This window comes from Misgurnus anguillicaudatus, chromosome 5 (assembly GCF_027580225.2).
Source record: "Misgurnus anguillicaudatus chromosome 5, ASM2758022v2, whole genome shotgun sequence".
Classification (NCBI taxonomy): Eukaryota; Metazoa; Chordata; class Actinopteri; order Cypriniformes; family Cobitidae; genus Misgurnus; species Misgurnus anguillicaudatus.
This window is the reverse complement of record NC_073341.2, coordinates 25,626,340-25,647,499: the sequence shown is the minus strand read 5'-3', so window position 1 is coordinate 25,647,499 and position 21,160 is coordinate 25,626,340. Positions and strand designations below refer to the sequence as shown.

The following is a 21,160-nucleotide window of genomic DNA, read 5'->3' as shown; positions in this document are numbered from 1 at the left end:
GTGCTCTCTCTTTCTCTCTCTCTCTCTCTCTCTCTCTCTCTCTCTCTCTCTCTCTCTCTCTCTCTCTCTCTCTCTCTCTCTCACTCTCTCACCCACACATCAGCATAGAGAAATGAGTGGCTGTCAGACCACTTTAAGAGTAAATAGCTCAGGGAATGAGAATTAACACACACTAAAATGCACACAGATGCAGCATCAGACTTGATCCTGTACGTGAAGAAGTTACATAATCAGAGTCAGTTATACTGTCTATTCTGATTCTCTCTATTTCTTCTGTCCCTGTTCACTTGTCTTTGTCCCCTCTCCTTTCCACTCCACTCTTTCTGTCTCTGTTTTTCGTGTTACTGACACAAACTCATTTTTCTTACACATGCAGACTTTTGCCTAAGTTTTCTTAAGTCTTAGCCACCTTTAAAAACATTCAGTTTCAGATGTTCTGTACTGGAATGCTTTTTTGAACTGTAAAATGCAACAACACTCAAAAATGAGTTACCACATAAAATTGTATTGTAGACGCTAAAAATACTAAGTTGTTTCAACCCATGGTTTAGTCAAATATGGACATTTTCTATGTTAATTTAAACCAGTGTTTTTTAATTTCAGTTATCAATTTGTTATAGCAACCCCGTCTGGCGGCTTGATGTGCGGCCGCTTCCCGCTGGTCAAACTGTGCAGTCTCTTTGCTCAACATAAAAGTGCTCAACCTGTTCAACAGGTCCAACCATGTTAAGGATTTTTAAAAATATAGGGGATCATTGAACGGCGCTCCCCAAATGGCATAGCCTGTCGGCCTTTGATGTAAAAAGCCGCGCCGCCGAATGCCTGTTTATTGGAGTACATATGCGGTCGGATTAATCCATCAAGCAGATAGACTATTTGATAGTAAGTGTGGATTAAGGATGTTTAAAATCTCTAGCTTGGTGGTCAGTACATGAATGGATCAAATCAGCACATTTGCAAATGTTTGTCACCATATGGCTATATAATAAATAAAAATAAGAAGGGTAACTTTGCAGTATCACATTATATATTTCCTACTATGTGATTTTCATATTATAAACGAGAGTATTCAACTGCAATATGGCAATATATATCCTCACAACATTATTATTTCTCAAAACTTTGACAAAAATTATTTTTAAGGATTAACTGTATTCTTTCAAAGATACACACATTATTCGCATATGATTTGAATATTAGTCGAGAGTAACGGCAATGAACGTCTTATATGGCAATAAATATCCACATAACTTAATATAACAGCATAATGAAATGAATAAAAAGACAAGGAAGTAGGATTGGCATGTAAATTGTATTATTATTACCGGAAAAACAGCCAAATTACTGAAATAAACTCTGAGGTAAATGCGCCAAACAAGTTAAAATAAATGAGCAAAGCAGTGGAAAAAAACATTATTATCTCTCAAAACTTTATATGACAAAAATGATATTTAAAGGGAAAATTCTTACAGTTTTTCAAAGATGTAAAGAAAGTATTCCATATTACTCCCATTTATGAGCACGTTCATCTCTGGTCTCGCTCTGTTATGTAATAGCTGATTGACAGGTGCGCATCTCCGTCTTTCAAAGGTATCATTTTGTATAGTTACTCATTTAGGAAAATTATCCATGATTTGATGATTTTATTATTATTATGAAAATGTTTTTTTTTGCAGATTGATTACGATTTGTATTACCGTAGTTTTACTACAAATACAAGACCTTTTTTTACCACGGAGGGCCGGTGGTATACGAAATTTCCCGGTAGATTTTTTGGTCCCACTCCGCCCCTGGTTTCACGTGTGCACGTGAAACTATCGCGTGCTCACTTGAAACTATCGCGTGCTTACTTGAAACTATCGCGTGCTCACTTGAAACTATCGCGTGCTTACTTGAAACTATCGCATGCTCACTTGTAACTATTGCATGCTTACGTGAAACTTTCGCGTCCGCACGTGAAACCATCGCGTGCGCACGTAAACCTTTGCTTTCATGTGCACGCAAGCACGCGAAACTAAAGTTACAAAAAATCTGCACATGAAGGTTTCGCGTGAGCACATAAAAAGTTTCACGTGAGCACATGAAACTAAACTTTTGATCTTTTTCCTCCAATGTCACCTTAGGGGCTCTGTAGTCTCACACTGGTCGAAAAAATAAAATGGCAGCCAAGAAAGCGGCTGGACACAAATTTAGTGTAAAAAAGTTATATTTTCACCTTTTACACCTTTAGGGTGCATTTCTAGCGAGAAATTATATTTTAGTTTTCAAATATCGGATTAGTTATCACAAAAGCTCTCTTTGTTTAGACTTTAACAGAATTCCATTACGCTGCCTATGAAGGCTTTCTGAATGTGTTTCTCGGAGCTGCCTTATGCCTCCGAAGTGATTGCCTCATGAGGCAGCGAGGCCACAAGTCAAGCTGCCTAGCTTTTTGCCTAAGCAGCCCACATTTAGGAAAATGTTTCATAGTAACATTTACTACTGTGTTTATTACCATGCTATATCTACTCTAACACCAAGCAGAGCGAAACAAATGAGTATGAAATAATATTTATGCAACAACTGAATCCTGGATTCCATGCACACTTACATTGTTGTCAAGGTAACATTTGTCTGTCAATCACTTTGCCAGTGGAGATCCAAATGCATACATGAGACCATAAATCTCCTACACTCTTCAAAGAGCTCACTTCAAGGGCTCTGCATTCAAAGGGAGTTGGGCATAGGGATGCTCACTTCCATTTAGAGAATGCCCAAATGTTGAAATCTCTCTCTATTAACAAACTAACAAGCTGATGAGTGGAATCTGGTGTTTTATATAAGGAGACATCTAAAACATTCTGGGAGGGGGGCAAGGACATATTTTACACAGCAACAGGTTTAAACAACCAAGCATTTGTGTATGATAATGCCATATTAATTTGACACAAAACTAAAAAGCAAACAGACAGAAATAGTTTTTTTTTACTTTTCTTGTCAGGTTTTTGAATCAGGATATTCGAATTTAATAAAACCTGCTGAGTAAACCATTTTAACTGCTTTCTCAGTATGTATTTGAATATTGTAGGCTATTTAACACAGCATTTAAATCACTAAGCAGAGGTCTTACATGATGCGTTTAGCTTCCTGAAAAATCATTGTTCATCAAGACAAGACAATCTGAAAAGTGTTCTGGAATTCTTTTGATCTAACATCCAAGACATGCTTCAAAGCAATTCATGTATCGCATGAGTCTTTGATAGAATGATAAAATTCGAAGAGGGATTACAGCATAAAACAGTCACCTATGATAAACTACTTTAGATGAGAAGATCATGTCGAGGGAAATGGTGCATAATGTACATCATTGTTTATAAACGTGCACACAGATGAATAAAACGTTTGCGATTAGGCTTAGAAGCAGCGAATAAAAATGTTTTATAACTTGATTTATACCAAAATCAAAATAAACCAGTTTTAAAGATCACTCTAATACTTATTTTTTTTATGTGCAATGTTCTTACAGCTAAAATATCGAATAATCTTTTGACCAAATATTCTGATTTGTTTTCAGTTTTAAAATATTTTTATGCCTCTGGCCTAATATTTGTTCTAAAGGTGTAAAGAGGATTTTTTATTGACAATACTTTCTCTGTTGAATGGAAGGAGTGCTGTAGGTTGTTTAAATGAAAAGTTGTTTTTAACAATCTTCTGGCTTTGATTGCCTGCTGTTTTCACCAGCACTGTCCCAAAATAACAAACAAGCTGACGGTGGTCTGGATCAATGGGTTTTGTGTGATGATGCGTTTGTTGTGTAAGGTTTTTTTTTAAGTTTTATAGAACACTTAAAGATGATCTCCATCATGTTTGATAAGCTTCAATAACTATGTCATGATATTAACATACTTAGTTAATATTAGTATGAGTATTTAAAATTGAAAAGGTCATATTAAACTACCTTATAGAATAAACAAGAACATGTGTCCACAGGCTACAAAACAGGTTAATGTGTTTATTTAGCATCTGTTTAGAGGACAGATGACTCATACAATTTGTAAATCATCTAAATAATACAAATAATACTACAAACATAGTTGAAAATACTGCTAATGAATTCTGTAACTGATGAAACTTGTGTTCTTTCCAAAGCATTCTATAAGAAAACGTCTTGGTTACGCCTGATTTTCTCTGAAAAGGGCCAATGAGAATTGGCAAATAGAATACGAATGGAATTTGCATACCAGGACTCCACCTGAGAATCTGGGAATAAACCAGAGACCGGTAAGCGATTTCATTCAGATTTAGTGCTGAGGAGCGGATCTAAGATTAGCCGATCAGCGGGAGGTCAGTGTTGTGGCAACATTTTGTTCCCTCCATCAGGGAACGGAGGTTACAGACGTAACCAAGACGTTACCCTTCTGTCACTCACTTGACGTTGTGTCAATGAATTGACACAATGGGTCCCAATAAAAAAAGCAAGTTATCACCTATGATGACAAAGAAAAGCTAGCAAGCAATGCATGTCAAGGAACTTTGCATAGCTTCATAACCATCCAGTGCACAGGGGAAGTGAGCCATACCAAAGGGATGGATAAAAGGCTTCCACAGAAGCATGGCATAAGGCGCCAGCCTGACACTGGGAAGTCTCTGAGAGACATGCAGAGAACACAAGCTACCACAGGGAGATACAAGTGTAACATTTTTCCAAAGAATGGAAACTTGACTCGAGGCCGGAGCTACACACAATGTAGCTACCATGGCTTTGGGAGTAGACCCCGCCCAGGGAGGACCAAAGGTTTACAAGAGAACACCAAATGGGGAATAACTTCTAAAGGGGGAATTCATGGGGATGAGCTTTGTACAACTGAACAAGAGCACAATCCAGGTCCACAGACATTGACCGGGTTAGGTGTTCGGAACAGACACCACCCGGAAATATGTTTGCACCCAGATCCCCGACCCTCTTAATAGAGGTGAGTGCGATCAGAAGGGCCGTCTTCTGAGAGAGGGCACTGGGCTTGACTGATTCTAGAGGCTCCAAAGTGGGTTCCTGGAGTCCAGAAAGGACGACAGAGAGATCCCAAGAGGGGACGAAGCTAGACCTAGGTGGGTTATGTCTCCTAGCTCTTCTGAGGAATCTGGCAACCATCTAGTAAGTCATGGTTAGCCGAAATAGCAGCCACGTACACCTTCAGGGTAGAGAGAGACAAATAACTGTCCATCATTTCTTGGAGAATAGTGAGCACAGAAGACACTGGACATCTCTGTGGGTCCTCAGCACGGGAGGAACACCAGGGTCACGAAAAAATGGCATTTCAGATCATAGATCCGCCGAGTAGAGGGGCCTCTAGCCTGGGTGATGGTATTCACCACAGCCGACGCTAGGCCGGCTAAGTCTTCCATGTCCCGTCCAGGGACCAGACATAAAGATTCCAAAATCGTGCCCCCCACTTTATAGTCCATGGCCGCCTGTGGTAATAAACCTACCTTATCTGCCATCTATATAAAGTTACTCTATGCTTTTGCCGTCTTGATTGTTTGTATTAATTGCTCTGTTTGCTTGCGTACACAGGTGTGTAGTGTTTATTCAAAACGTAAGATCACCATCTACTGGCCTGGCACACATTATACACCATTTTTAGTCATTTTTGCAGATCCCTGTAAACGCGGATAATTTTGTCATGTGTACCTGCATTTTTTTTAAAAGCTTTTCTATTATTACTATATGACTGTCAATTTAAACATAAACTTAGGCCACCCTCACATTATTCCAACCAAACTGCGGCTGAGCATGTTTGACCTCCAAAGCCTGGTTTATTTGACTAGTGTGATCGCTGTGTACCGTGCCTGGGTGTGGTTTGGTTAATGGCGCCCTGGCCTGCTTGCAGAGGTGGGGTCGGCTGCAGTTCTCTTAGGCTCAGTTGCGGAATGTGCCGTGTGAGGAGAGAGGTCAATTGCGTGATCACTCACCTTAATCTGCCTTCGTATAAACCTTCTGATGTGCGCAGTAGGGTTATGTGAATGTCTAAGCTGCACAAGCAACAGATCGACTAAGCAATATGATGGCATGGAAGAGGGCTGTGTGTCATCGTACCCAAAACCACTCATAATAAAAAACACATACTTAACATTACGAATGGCTCCAGAGAGCGCTTCCTGTTTTCTTTGAAAACAATCGCATCCTAATGATAAAAGCATGCCCAGGCTCAGATTGCTTAAAGTACAGTGTGAGTGTGTGCTTCTGTGGGAGTAGAGATGGGGGACAGTCATGCTCAAGCACGGTTCGTTTGGGTTAGGTATATATGAGTGTGCCCTTAGACTGCTTTACTTGAATTTTGTATTTCCATCTAGAATGTTTATGCAATAAAATTTGCCTAAATTAAAACTGGTTAGTGACACTGATTTAATTACAAACTAAAAAAAACAATAAATGCATCAGTGATTTTTGTATAAAATGTGGGAGGAAGAAGCAAAGAGCACCAGACTGACAGCAAGAATGATAACAAGAGAACAGATGAGTAATGTGATGAACACAGCATGAAAGATAAAAAAATTCAGTGGGAAGCAGAATGATAAAGTGAGAGAATTGGAACAAAAATAATATATATTGTATGTTAATATGTGCTTGAGTGTGCATGCATGTGTAAATTCAGAAAACAATTTACAGTGACATTGATCTTACTGCCCTCCATTCTTTCTCTCTGTGTCCATTACCTTGCTCTTGTTCTTGAGAAATGAAATTCACCACAGATATTTGCATCCTTTAACCAGTGCACCCTGCAGTTCTCAATTGGATTCCTGATTGAGAACTGCAGGGTGCACTGGTTATGACTTTAATCATGGGTGAGAGTGGGTCAGTTCCTATGGACAACCTCCTGCAGAAAATAAAGAAGCTGGTGTGGAGGAGGTGTTAGTTAAGTCAGCAAGGGCTTCTTGTCCTGTGGTCTGTTTGGGTCCGTCAGAGGTTTTCAGGTCAATCAAGGGAGCTTTTCAAATCCGTGTGTATCAGAAAGAAAGTGAAATCTGGAGTTACACAAATGTATGGTATGTGGAAAATAATGTGTTTTTTAAACCACACGAACACATTGCATTATACCAAATACACAAAATAACTTTGTTTTTTAGCAATGAAATAGGTGCTCTTTAAAAGAAAAGTTTGGTATTTTACACTTAAAGCCCTGTTTTCAGATAGTTTTCTAGTTGAAATAGAACGGTTTTGACTGGGGTTTGGACATATGGTGCTGGCCCGAGAGTTTTGGGGTGTTTGTTGTATACAATGGCTGTATAGGTGCACAGGAACAATCCTTCCTCAAATGCATTAAACTTTCGTTTACAAAGACGTGAAGCTTACCGAGTGGTCAGGGGTGTTCACTGATATGCTCACACAAAAATCGCTGCAAAAGACGCATTTCAACAGGTTTTATCGTAGTTTTTGTCCAACTCCATTGACTTGTATTAGATGTGCTGTGAGGTACGGTATTACTCCGCACCAGGAACGTTGTTTTAATCCTGCAATTGGCAAAGGCGGCCACCAACTGGGCTGGAGTGTCTATTATTCAAGCTCTCAACGGAAGAATGTTCGGGTGTGAGGCGTTTGGAAAAATAGGTCCACATGGTAAAACACCTGTTGAAAAGCATCTTTTGCAGCGATTTTTGTGTGAGCATATCAGTAAAACACCCCTGAACACTCGGTGAGTTTCACGTCTTTGTAAACAAAAGTTTAATGCATTTTACGAAGGATTGTTCCAGTGCACCTATGCAGCCATTGTGAGGGTGGGGGGAAACCGAAAATTCTCGGGCCAGCAGCAAATGCCCAAATTTCAGTCAAAACAGTGCTGAAAACAGGGCTTTAAGTGTAAAATACCGAACTTGTCCTTTAAGCAATGAAATAGGTGCTCTTTAAACTACTGAAGTATCCAGAAAAGTAAAAAAAAAGTTTGAAACAGGAATATCTATTTTATTTAAACAATCATGTTTACTATCCTATGTATTAATTGGTGCCACTGGAGTAAACATCACTGTTTGCTCTGGCTGCTGGTAAAAACAAATAATGACAGGGAGTATGCAAGAAGTTGAACACAGTTCAACACAGAAAAGTTTGCCGAAAGTGAAACCGCAATATAGATATAAACTTATAGACCAAGCAAGACTTCCCAATAAATGCACACAAGATAACAGAGGGGTTGCATTTTGTTCTCAATTGAAGGCACAATATTGTTTATTTTTCTCAACCAAATTAATAGTTAACGATCAATATAGAATTTATGCATAGAAACTCATGCAGGTCAATAATAAATTTGATGTATTTATTTGTTTAAAAGCGTCAACATGTTTCCGTTCATACATAGTGGCTGGATAACCTGTTATATAACCATCACTAATATTTTGAAATAATACAATAGTTGTAATCAGTTGATCTCAATTAGACAGAGAGGAGAAGACGGCACACTTTTGCAGAATGACATAAAATTGATACGCCATCTAGTGGATTTGATTACACAACGCATTTAACGAGATTCATTGGAAAAGGAAGTCCGTCTGCCTAGGACTACATTTCCCGTCATTCTTAGCGCCGCGCTGTCGTAAACGACACGCCCAGTCGTAGCGCTGGACGGTGACGTTTGCAAATCTTATGTTTGTGCTTTGTGGCTATTAGGTGGGGGCGTCATTCTCTCAAACAACAAAATATAAAGCCAATTCCGATGAATTGTCGATGTAAGGATATTAAAAGAACGAGCAGGGAGTTGTGTTTTGGATTTACGCTGACTGGCTTCAAACATGCTTTCTAAAGGCCTGTTTTGAGAGGAAATCCCCGGACTGAACTGTGACTCAAGGCCGGTGTGAGGGGACATGCCACGGGAGAGAAAGCTGCTTGTGTTTCTTTTTTCTTCGCTTGTTTTACCCGTCAAACAACCCACAAGTGCCTGAACTACAATCAAAAGACTTTTATAAAATATGGGACTGCCAAACTAACATGGAAAAATGTGTTTAAAGAGATCGAGCGGATGAGGTTTATGGAGTATTAGCAGTCGGTAGTAGGTGCTGATAAGCAGGTAACAGTTAATAGAGCATTTCAAGTTTAAAGTAACACGTATGATTTGTATCTTTAAAACTAAACAACACAGGACAACTTGACCAGGCAGTTCAGCATAATAACGTTCAGTAACGTTAGAAAGACAACTACTTGTTAAACAACCTGTTAACTTTATTAAAATCGTTAGTAAAATAATTTAAAAGTATTGACTATGTAAGATCTAATTGTATGTATTTGATACATCTGGGGTATCAGTTTACTATAAAAAAAATCTTTATATTCATTGCTTTTTGAAACAAGTCTAGTTATCTCACAAGTGTTGAAATCGCCTTGAGGTAACGTTGTGTAATTCACAATCTTGATCAAAGATACCATACCATTTTGCTGAGTTTGCTCATCATCATGTTATACAGACTGCATTGAAGAATTCATTCAACTGTTGCTCATTCATGTCAGGATTTTATCCCATGGTCGTGGACCTGACGGTTTCTTAGGCTCGCCACTTCCAAAGCATTCACAACAGAGGAGATCCCAAATCCATCACAATGAACCGGTACCTGCCCGTGGCACGGCAGCACTTCCTGAGTGCACTCGCCAGCACAAGCGTAGTGGTGAAGTCCATCTGTGCCACAGTGATTCTCCTATACCTACTGTCCTGGGCTGTTGACACCTCTTATGTTCTTGGCATCACACCTGGCTACCTTTTCCCACCAAATTTCTGGATTTGGACACTTCTGACCCATGCGGTGGTGGAGCAGAACATTTTTGGCATGGCCGTGAACATCGCTACTGTGATGGTCGCCGGACGTCTGTTGGAGCCGCTGTGGGGAGCCCTGGAGCTGCTTATCTTCTTCGCTGTAGTAAACATAGCAGCTGGTCTCCTTTCTGGACTCTCTTACCTTTTCACTTATGCTGCAACTTTTAACCTGGACTTCCTGTTTGCCGTGCGGGTGCACGGTGCATCTTCGTTTCTCGGAGGTGTTCTTGTAGCACTGAAGCAGACTGCAGGTGATACCACAGTGCTCAGAGTGCCACAAATACGCTTAAAAGCTGCACCAGCGCTAGCTCTGCTGGCAATAGCCGTCCTGCGGCTGGCAGGTCTGCTGGACACTACGGCACCCCTAGCAGCGTGTGGGTACGGCGCACTGTCTGGGTGGGTTTACCTGCGCTTCTACCAGAGGCATTCAAGGGGGCGCGGGGACATGTCAGACCACTTTGCCTTTGCTTCCTTCTTCCCCGAGGCTCTACAACCAGCTGTAGGATTTATAGCTGGGCTTGTCCATGCCGCTTTGGTGAAGATAAAAATTTGTCGCAAGATGGTGAAGCGCTACGATGTTGGGGCTCCATCCTCTATTACCATCAGCCTGCCTGGTACAGACCCACAAGACGCAGAAAGGAGAAGGTAAGTGTAAAGATGAAGTTAATAATTATTATTATTAATTCATTTAAAGTAGGTAATTTCAACAAATTTACTCTTTTTTTTTTTTCCCACAGGCAGTTGGCATTGAAAGCGCTTAATGAGCGTCTGAAGCGGGTGGACGACCAGTCGGCTTGGCCAAGCATGGAGGACGAAGAGGATGACGAAGACGAGGAAGTGCGGACAGACACCTTCCCTCTCCTTTCAAGCCGCGAGACTTTGCCACCAGCACCCAACACCACTCAAAATCCAACGGGACAGCAGGAATCCAGCATTATAAGTTTTGAAGATGCTCCGACCCATTCCTAACACGTACACACGATGCACCTTTGTCCTGCAGAGTTAAATTTACAATCACAAATGGTACTGGAGATGCACATTGTCCCGTTGTTGTATTGCATACACAAACAAGAGGAGTAGCCACTAAGAGAACACAGTATAAACTTAAATACATTTTACAGAGACCTTCACTCCACAGTCTTACAGCTGATAAATAGCATCTGCAGAACTCCAGTACAATTGCTTTGTAAAACAACATCTTTCCCTATGACCTCTTGTGTAAGGGTTCTGGGATGTGTCTTTTCCGAATAAGTGGTTGATGGGATTAAAAATCTACAAAATATTTGTGGCTACACTGTTGCCTCCTTGATTGGTATTTTTTGCCTTGCATCAGGATGTTGAAGGTGCAATAAACGGCACCCTTTTTTGCTAATTGCTGATTTAATGGCTTTATAAGATCATCTGGAAAATCAAGGGTTGGATTGCCAAAGGTGAAGAATGTTTATGCAAATTTGGGACCTTTTAAGAACACTCAATCAAAGGTTGTCTTGTAATCGATCAGAATATAGCCCAGTGATTCCTGTTTTTAGTAAAAGATGAATTTATATGTGGGGTCATAGAGAGGAGAGAGTCGAATACAGTTATTTTATGTCATAGATATTTTTTTTCAGAATAGTTGAAAATAGCAATACAGAATGTGATTCTGTTTCCTGTTCTTTTCCTCGGCTGTACTTTAATGACTTGTCTGTAAGTGTTGGCTTTAATACGAGTATTGCACTCTAAATTATGAGCTTGCATAATGGACCTGTTTTTATAAAACACGTATTGTCTTCTTTGTGTGGCTTTGAGTTTCATTGAATGCAGATACTGATATCGGCTTTTCTTTTGGACAGATTTGATTTGGTTTTTGAGTAGGGTTACTGGAGTTTTCACTAATACTTTTTATTCGTTGGGGTTTTTAGCAATCGTTTATCTGTTTTCCTATGGTTCCTACTGTAGGTGTCGGCCTTGATGTTTCTCTCTCCCTCTGATTTTCTGATTCAGGTTCCAGCCTAACTTTCTGATGTCTTTTCATCTGTAATAAAAACTGAATGAAGAGCACACCTGTCCCTGAGGGCCTTATTGATACTAAGCAAATTATTGTTTTTTTTTTTCATGTTTATATTTTTAATTAACGTTTTTTTTTTAAAGGAGGTGACCACAAGGGATATACATTTTGTAGCAAATTATTAGGTACTCACTTTCTCTGGTAAGCAATACATGTATGATGCATGCATAATTGCAAATAGTTTTGTTGGTTTGTGCAGTAAGAGTAGGATCTTGTTAAAATAGTATTTTAAAATGTATTTTATATTTTTAACCCATTAACTGGTGCTGTCCCATGAGCGGGACACCTAAGTTTACTTCAATATTTTTTATGTAAATGTTAATCAATCACGACAAACTATATATTGTTGGAAAGGTATAAGAATGTAGTTTTCATATTTCAAAACCTTTAAGCAGTAATAATAAAGCAGTAACTGTAATTTATTAATTTGTGACAGTATGCAGCAAACCAACACAAACATCAGTTTTTTGATAATTTTATGTATTAAAAATAATATTATATTACATTTTTTATTTATTACAAATAAATGTAAACTGCTGTAAAAATATAATTTCACCTCTAGACACTTCCATAAAAAACATTAATTTCTTCTTTTAAACAAGACCAAAATAAGGATTCTAGACCAAAAAAATGCCAGAGTTATATTAATTTGAAGGTGTAAATCACAAAGTCTTAAAAGTAAACTAACAACAAATGTCAGGGCACATAACGTTTATAGGGCTTCATTTAAATATTGTGTATTACCTAACAGAAGGATTTACAGTGCCCTCCACAATTATTTGCACCCGTTTAATATGTGGTCGTGGACTTCTAAAAATTCTCCTTTTTATTTAAACAACATAAAACCCAAATGCAAAAAAAGCAAAAAATTCAACCTTTGATTTAAGTACATTACTTTGGTGGTAAAGAATTTTAACATTTAGAAAAAAAACCTTGAAATCATGCGTTCCACAATTATTGGCACCCCAGATATTAATACTTTTTACAACTCCCATTTTCCAACACCACACCACATAATCTCCACCTAAAAAAATTAACAAGAATGGAGAACAAAGAGAGAGTGACCTTTGACCATTCTTATTTTCATAATCTTTCTAGATCATCCAGTCTCCTGGGTCCTCTCTTCTTTAGCTCGCCCCACAGGTTTTCGATTGGGTTGAGGTCTGGGGACTGAGATGGCCATGGGAGGACCTTGAGTTTGTGACTGCTGAACCATTTTTGTGTAGATTTTGCCACATATTTTGGATCATTATCCTGCTGAAAGCCCCAATGACGACCCATCTTCAGCTTTCTGGCAGAGGCCCTCTGGTTTTTATTTAAAATGTCCTGGTAGTTCAAAGCATTCATAATGCCATGCACCCTAACAAGGTTCTGTGGGCCTTTGGAAGAGAAACAGCATCACAGATCCTCCACCATACTTCACGGTGGGCATGGGGTGCTTTTCGGCATACTCATCTTTTGTTTTACGCCAGACCCAGTTAGAGTGTTTGTTGCCAAAAAGCTCAATCTTAGTCTCATCTGACCAAAGCACATGATCCCAGTTGAAGTTCCAGTACCGCTTAGCAAACTCCAGATGTTTACGTTTGTGAGAAAAGGCTTTTTCCTTGCATGCCTCCCAAACAGCTTGTTGGCATGTATAGAGGTTCTGATAATTGTTATGGAGACTTTGTAACCCCAAGATGCCACTCTTTGATGCAATTCTGTGACAGTTAGCTTAGGAATTTTTTTTACTTCTCTAACCATACTCCTCACTGTGCGTTGTGACAAGATAAACATGGGACCTCTTCCAGCCTTGTTTGTCACTGTTCTTAATGATTCCTCTGACTGTAAATACGGGCAAGTTAAGGTGAGTGGCTATTTTCTTGTAGATATTGCCTGACTTATGAAGGTTGACACACATCTGCCTTACTTGAATGGTGTGTTCTATTGTCTTTGCCATGATGACAAATGGGTAAGAAAATTAGACCTCTTTGTCACGTCATATTTATACTCCAGGGAAACAGGAAGTCATGAATTACTAATTAAAACTTCCTAGATACCCTGACTAACTATGGCAACTACAGAAAAATATATTTAAAACTTTTTAAAATTATTTTTCATAGAAATTGTTAGGGGTGCCGGTAATTGTGGAACATGTGATTTTATAATATATATATATATTTTTCCCTTATTCGTGGACTTCTTAAAAAAATATTAAATTATTAAATTGCCAAGTTCATAAGTGATGTCACTGATTTGGGGAAAAACACACAAATTGACAGATTTTCAATGTAAAAAGTAATTGTGGACAGAATTTTTTAAAACCTTTTTCACAGTCTTGGGCATGCCAAAGATAGGTAAAAACATTGGCTTTGATGCATCTTTAGTTTTTGTGCAGGATAACTTTTTTTCTGGGTTGCATGCCAAAAAACGTTGTGCCAGAGCAAGTTGATATTAAAAAATGTATCCACCTATTAATTATTTGGTGTTCACGTTGTTTTGTTCATGCCTATGTGGATGGAAGTGTAATGTGACCCTATTGCCAATAGATGGCGCAACAAACACGCAACATTATTGTGGTCCACATGAACTGGCACATCCAAAAAATCCAAGTAGTAGCAACTTCCTTTCATGTTCCTTTCATGTTTGTGTGTGATTTATTCCCTTAAACAAAAATTCAAAACATAATGTTTGGTGCTAATTACACAGAATAAGTTTAGACTCTCACAATTTCCTCCCTCAAAATGGTTTAACTTAGTGCTGTGAACTTTTCTTTGCATAACTGGGGCACTTTTACTCCATGACTAGCACACATTATATATTTGTATATGTTTTATACACAAACTGCCTTGTCTGTCTCATAATGATTCATTCATCCGCCGCCAAAGAAACTCTGTTCAACGTGATCGCGCAGGCGTGGCTCAAGCTCGTTCCCGCCGTCCCTTCCCCCTACTGAATGCCCGCGCGCCGCGCGCACCCGACAACGGTTTATTGTATCGGACAGAAGAGGCGACGGAGCTCCGTTGGAAAACAAAAAACAACGGCTAGCCACCCAAACACAAAGTAAGTCTACTTTATTTATACGTAACCGTGTTTAGAGATCTACCATAAACTTTATGAAGCGAATTTATCGAGAAGTGGTTGTTTTTAAACTACTTTTTGTTATGGCGGTGTAGTGAAGAGCTCACCGATTGACCATTCTCCGCTTCCGCAAGCAACCGCCGGCCGGGAGCTGCTCCTCAACCTCTGCCTACAGATTTTTTAAACGTTTACCCGGGCGTTCAGACATGGAAGAAACATATAAATGTTTGGAGAAAGCAACAAAGTTTACGCGAAAGTGTTTAATGTTGAATTTAATCGGTTTTGCCGGTAGTCGTATATGTGACAGAAGCGATTTGTCTTTGTGTTGATTTGAAGCGGAAAGCTAAAGCTCGACCCAGACACGCGCATAATCTCAGATTCAAACTGTGGGATTAATGATTTATTTACTGTAATCTGTCGTAATATTTCCACGTGACGCTGGTGTAATATAATTTATAGTTTTATATCAACATATTTAAGATGTGTAAACAGTGAGTAATGCAAATGGTGATTAAATAATCTGAATTGTGTATGTCTTAATTATTCTTTAACGTCCATGTCTTATAACATGAAATGATCTGTACAATTGACAATTTTATGTTGTAATTTTTTGGTGTTGGTAATCTAAGCGTGTTTTATTTTTTTAAGACCTAAATCTCTTGATTCGAGTTGTTTTACATGAAGTGCTTTAGTTCAGTTCGGTTTTGTGTTCATATTGTGTAATCTAGAGTGATTATTCGGGTGTATTAAAGCGATTTGCTTCCTCTATACGTAATATATAGCCTACATGTTGGCTATGAACAGTTTTTAACGTGGCACTAAAGTATAGGGTGGTCAGACAGAATTCCAACACTTTACATGCATGACATTTTCCCACGAGTCTCAATCAACATTAGAGTTGACTGTTTTTTAAATACAAGCTATTCTATTGAATACAAGTAATTTTATAAAACATTCAGGCAACTGGGTGACTAATGTGTATCACTTGAAGTACATTACTAACCTTAACACTACCATGCAGAATACAGTAACTGGAGATGTGCTATTGTTTATGCCTTTAAGACCAATAGAGTGATTTTTGCAACCCCTTCATATATTACACTAAAAGTCATAGGGCTGCAGATAACCCAGTAGTGCTGCAATGTGGTTAGACATACATCGGATTGAGTTGGTTTGCAAAGGTTCTGAGAAACATCAAAATCATCTTCATTTCCTCCAGAAGCGTGCACAAGCATCACACCCATATCGTTTTAAATTAAAGTTAAAATGTGTTGCAGTTGTGGCAATAAATGTCCCACAGATGTTCGTTTCAATGGGGTATTTGAATCAATAGCTGAGGAGGCTTTTCTTCTTTCTTGGACTTTGATCTTCACTTTTGTAGCGTTGTGTGTGTGTCAGTGTTTAATCCACTGTCCATCCAAATAGCCCTTATCGCCGTGGGCCTCTTCATCAATAATGTGCAGTCTGTAGCTGGCAGCTTTATTTAGCCATTTCCACTTCAAAAGACATCTGGCCCAGTTTGCAGGTACTTCTACATCTACCTTAATTCAAATGGCTGAAAAAGAAGCGATGCATTATGTTGAGAAAGGTTTGCCGGATGTCACTCTTGTTGGTTGTGATGAGTCAACTAAGGACTCTGAAGTCTCTAAAATGTGGGTGCCTTTGAGTACTGGGCCTGGGTGTGTGTTTAGAGGATGGTGTAATGGTAGAGGACTGCCAGATAGGAATCACTTGCTTGGATTGTAGTTGTAGTCGACTCACTGTTCATGGCAGAGGTCATGACTTGCATCAGATGACATTTGAAAATGGAAGATGTTTTATCTACGTCTGTTGTAACCAGAGTTACTAACCTGGTCACTGATAGTGAGATGAATAGGAGTGTTTAACCATGTATATTTGTGTGTTTCTTTGTAGGAATGGCAGCAATTCGCAAGAAGCTGGTGATTGTAGGAGATGGAGCTTGTGGTAAAACCTGTTTGCTTATCGTGTTCAGTAAAGACCAGTTTCCAGAAGTCTACGTTCCCACTGTGTTCGAGAACTATGTTGCAGACATCGAGGTTGACAGCAAACAGGTAAGGAAACCACAGTAAAGCACTCAGACATATAAGGACACAGCTGCCCACCAAACAATACATGGTGAAATGTCTTCGTTCCTTTTTTCAGCAAGGCCTTTTTGTGATTATGTATCAAGGATATTTTTAAATCGCATCATTTTTTTTAAAATAAAATTAAGTTGACGCATAAAGATGGCTGGACTGGGAAATTAAGTCGTATTAAAGTTTGAGCCGTATTAGACTACAGTATTTGCATATTTGAACCCCAAACCCTATATTGATAGTTGATAATGTCTTTTGATGTCACTTTCTGTATTTATACCCCTGCCTCCAGGTCACAGGTTTAAAGTAAGGGGTTTGGTAGAACCGACGGCCGGATGACGCCAAGGTGCCCCGAGAGCGAGACAAAATTAGACTTTGTATGATTTCTCTACTTGTTCTCGCGGTACTAGGTCTGGTTTCGTCTCGCTCTCGCGGTGCTGTGGCGGCATCCGGCTGTCGTTTCTTGCGGCGCCGCATGAAGTGGAACCAGCCTAAAGACTTGTGGTAGAATTTGGGTTTGTGTCTTTGTGAATGTGCATTTAAGCTCAGTGTTTTTGTGATAGGTGGAACTTGCTCTGTGGGATACTGCAGGACAGGAGGACTATGATAGGCTCCGCCCACTTTCGTACCCAGACACTGACGTAATCCTTATGTGCTTCTCTATTGACAGTCCTGACAGTTTAGGTAAGAATTTTTTTATTGTCTTTAGTATTTTTCTTGACATTTTTCCAGTTGCCTGACACCATTCCGTTTTTTCTTTAATCGGTTTTTAAGACAGTGTTTAAACTTTCTGACCTTTGTTCTCTAATCTTTGTACAGAGAATATTCCAGAGAAGTGGACACCGGAGGTTAAACACTTTTGCCCGAATGTTCCCATCATACTTGTGGGCAACAAAAAGGACCTGCGGAACGATGAACACACACGCAGGGAGCTGATGAAGATGAAGCAGGTATACAGCGGTGTATTACAGTCACTATAAATGTGATGTTCAGAAATTAAGAAATCAAAGCTAGCATAGATTCACACTCATTCATTGACATAATTGGTTAACAGGTGTTTGTTTTTAGCTTCTATGATATTTGATTACTGATTTACCGTTAGCTTAGACATAAATATTTCAAATTGTAGTATAAATATTCACATGGGTATTTTATATTATTTTTTTTCTAATAGTATCACACATGCATAAATAGTGATCATTGTTTCTTCCCCTTATTTTGTTATATACACTTACCCTGCATTTGGATTGCGATCCAGCATACAATGACAGACATAAACACTGGAGTGTCCTTATCCGGTCCACTTATTTTTCCATTTTTTAATTGTCAAACAGGAGCCTGTTAAGGCAGAAGAAGGGAGAGACATGGCCAATCGGATCGGAGCATTTGGCTACATGGAGTGCTCAGCCAAAACACACGATGGAGTCCGGGAGGTGTTTGAAATGGCCACTAGAGCGGCGCTCCAGGCACGCAAAGGCAAAAAGAGCAACAAATGTCTTCTGCTGTGAAGACTCTGCATTGGACTTTATATGTACTGGGCCTCCAAAAGAGTGTGTGTGAGGGGCGCACTCCTGTTTACTCAGTCACACATCCCCCCTCACATTCGCCAAATGCTTCGGGAAAGACATCCCAGGAAAAAAGCTTTGTTCTTGTCTGTTTTTCCTTTTGTTCTTATATTTTTAGCCACAGAGATGTTTATCAGTATTTAAAAAAAACATGGAGACGTGGGACTTTTTTAATGCTTTACCTGAATATGTGGTATCCTTCAAGCTTGCCCATCTGCCAAATGCTGTCATATGACCCTGCGGCTGATTGGAAAGGAGTGATCCTGTGAGCTGCCAATCAATATCTGAGCCCGTCCCTCATATGCTGGGCTTTTTTTGCAACATGAAACAGGGCTGACTTGTTGTTTCTGTATGTATAAATCATTTTAAGGTTTTCTTTAGATTGGGAAAAGATTGGGAATTCAGAACAAAAGTGCAAAAGGGTTGCTTTAAAGCAAAAAAGGGCACGGGGTGGGGGGTTGACATGTAAACATAACTGTACATATGAACGTGTGTATTTATATGTACACACCATCAGGACTGGAAGTTGTATTTGTAAACTAGACTTGGTTAACTTGTGTAATAAAATATGTTCTATACAGAGCAACTCTTTGTGTTTGTGTGTGGTTATCTGATGCAGAGAATGATGACATTTTTTGACCACAACATAAACTCATGTTCTTCTTGCATTATCTTAAACGTGTTGGTTATAGATGTAAAGGATGATATGGCTATGTTTAGAACTGCATTGTAAAGAAATACTTTTTATTCAAATGTGTGCACTACAATGAGCACCATGCTAGCATGCCATTCACAGCATAGGTATAAAAAGTGATTTTACTAGCGTGGTTGTTGTACCTTTTCATATTTCACCTTGCAACTAGCTTACACAAGTAAACTGGTAACATTAGATTTCAAGGCATGTACTTGTAAAGTAGACTCCGCAAAAGTGCTTGAGGACTAATGTACTTAAGAAATGATCCCACGACAAGTTTCCAAGCTTGTTTTGATATGGATAATGGATAAAAATATAACTTGCCATGGGGCTGTTGAATGCTTTATTGTGATTGGTTGGGAAATGTTCTATGGGTAGGCATTATTTTTATGATAATCGCACACCTGACCAGAGCAATGTCTGTGGTAACCATGGTAAAAGCAGAATAATTGAATTATTGGAAAATAATGCACACCCGTGGTATAACTTGAGTGTGCATTATTTTCTAAAAATTCAACGGCTTGCGGTCAATTATTTCTTACCTCAAAATAATAAAGTAGTAGTATTTGAAGGACAAGTTCAGTATTTTACACTTAAAGCCCTGTTTCCAGATTGTTTATTATTGAATAGAACGGTTTTAACTGAAATTTCGACATATGCGAATTTTTGGGTGTTTGTTGTTTCACATCCCACCTCTACAATAGGTGTATAGGTGAACAGGAACAATCCTTCCTAAAATGCATTAAACTTTCGTTTACAAAGACGTGAAACTCCCCGAGTGGTCAAGGGGTGTTCACCGATATGCTCACACAAAAATTGCTGCAAAAGATGGTTTCCTACAGGTGTTTTAGCATTCGTTGTAAACTTGTGGACCTATTTTTCCAAACGCCTCACACCCGTATATTCTTCCGCTGAGACTTGAATAATAGACACTCCAGCCCAGTTGGTGGCGATAATCCACGTTTGCCAATTGCAAGAATACAAACAAAGTTCCCGGCGGCGGAGTAATACGTACCTCACAGTACATCTAATACAAGTCAATGGAGTTGGACAAAACTACGATAAAACCTGTTGGAATGCGTCTTTTGCAGCGATTTCCGTGTGAGCACACCAGTGAACACCCCCGACCACTCGATGAGTTTCACGTCTTTGTAAATGAAAGTTTAATGCATTTTAGGATGGATTGTTTCTGTGCACCTATATAGCCATTATAGAGGTGGGAGGTGATACAAGAAACACCCGAAAATTCTCGCGCCAGCATCATATGTCCAATTTTCAAAACCGTTCTATTTCATCATAAAAAATCTGAAAACAGCGCTTTAAGTGTAAAATACCGAACTTGTCCTTTAACTTGTAAGTCACTAAGGGGCGGTTTCCCGGACAGGGATTAGACTAGTCCTAGACTAAAATAAATAAGTGCCCTTAGTTTTGCCTCATAATGCACACAAGTAATGTTTTTGATAAGGCATGTTTGTTAAAACTAGTTATATTTCCTAACTAAATTAAGGCCTAGTCCTGTCTTAAGCTAATCAATGTCTGGGAAAACACCCCTAAAAGCGTCTCCAAAATGAATAAATGTAATTGTTTACTACACGGTAAAGTAATGGAGAATAATAGTAATAGAGTTGAAGAGTCCAAGGTGATATTTTTAGTTAGTGAACATTATGTTACCTTATCCACTTGTCCTCAGTGCCTAAGACTAAAATAACAGATGATGTATTGATTCAAAGCTAAACTCTGCTGAGGTAATCCACAGTTTAAAAAACTTTGCCTGTGGGTACTCCAAACTACAGGGTTCGGGATTCGCTTATGATTAATTTCCTCCAACCATCTTCAATTCTCGGATATTATGCAATGCACTCATTCTGGATGAAACACAGGCTGCTTTTATTTGACTGAAGCAGAAAACATGACTTGCTGAGGAAGGA

At 39.1% G+C, this 21,160-nt stretch overlaps 2 protein-coding genes across 2 annotated transcripts; both read left to right on the top strand.

The window, feature by feature from the left end:
• Positions 1-8,553: 8,553 nt before the first annotated feature.
• tmem115 (transmembrane protein 115) lies at positions 8,554-11,544 on the top strand. The gene is made up of 3 exons (XM_055167817.2): positions 8,554-9,032; positions 9,470-10,415; positions 10,508-11,544. Exons 2-3 carry the CDS (start codon positions 9,559-9,561, stop codon positions 10,737-10,739), a joined length of 1,089 nt encoding a protein of 362 aa, XP_055023792.1. The 5' UTR covers positions 8,554-9,032; positions 9,470-9,558; the 3' UTR covers positions 10,740-11,544.
• Positions 11,545-14,705: 3,161 nt separating this feature from the next.
• On the top strand, positions 14,706-19,124 carry rhoab (ras homolog gene family, member Ab). The gene is made up of 5 exons (XM_055167829.2): positions 14,706-14,859; positions 16,792-16,949; positions 17,537-17,657; positions 17,793-17,923; positions 18,308-19,124. Exons 2-5 carry the CDS (start codon positions 16,794-16,796, stop codon positions 18,479-18,481), a joined length of 582 nt encoding a protein of 193 aa, XP_055023804.1. The 5' UTR covers positions 14,706-14,859; positions 16,792-16,793; the 3' UTR covers positions 18,482-19,124.
• Positions 19,125-21,160: the final 2,036 nt, after the last annotated feature.

Excerpts from the sequence above, each read along its gene's own strand:
- rhoab (XM_055167829.2), top strand. The coding sequence starts at position 16,794 with ATGGCAGCAATTCGCAAGAAGCTGGTGATTGTAGGAGATGGAGCTTGT. Across the intron at positions 16,950-17,536 it reads TCGAGGTTGACAGCAAACAG|GTGGAACTTGCTCTGTGGGA; the intron begins GTAAGGAAACCA and ends TTTTTGTGATAG. Across the intron at positions 17,924-18,307 it reads AGCTGATGAAGATGAAGCAG|GAGCCTGTTAAGGCAGAAGA; the intron begins GTATACAGCGGT and ends ATTGTCAAACAG.
- tmem115 (XM_055167817.2), top strand. The coding sequence starts at position 9,559 with ATGAACCGGTACCTGCCCGTGGCACGGCAGCACTTCCTGAGTGCACTC. Across the intron at positions 10,416-10,507 it reads CAAGACGCAGAAAGGAGAAG|GCAGTTGGCATTGAAAGCGC; the intron begins GTAAGTGTAAAG and ends TTTTTCCCACAG.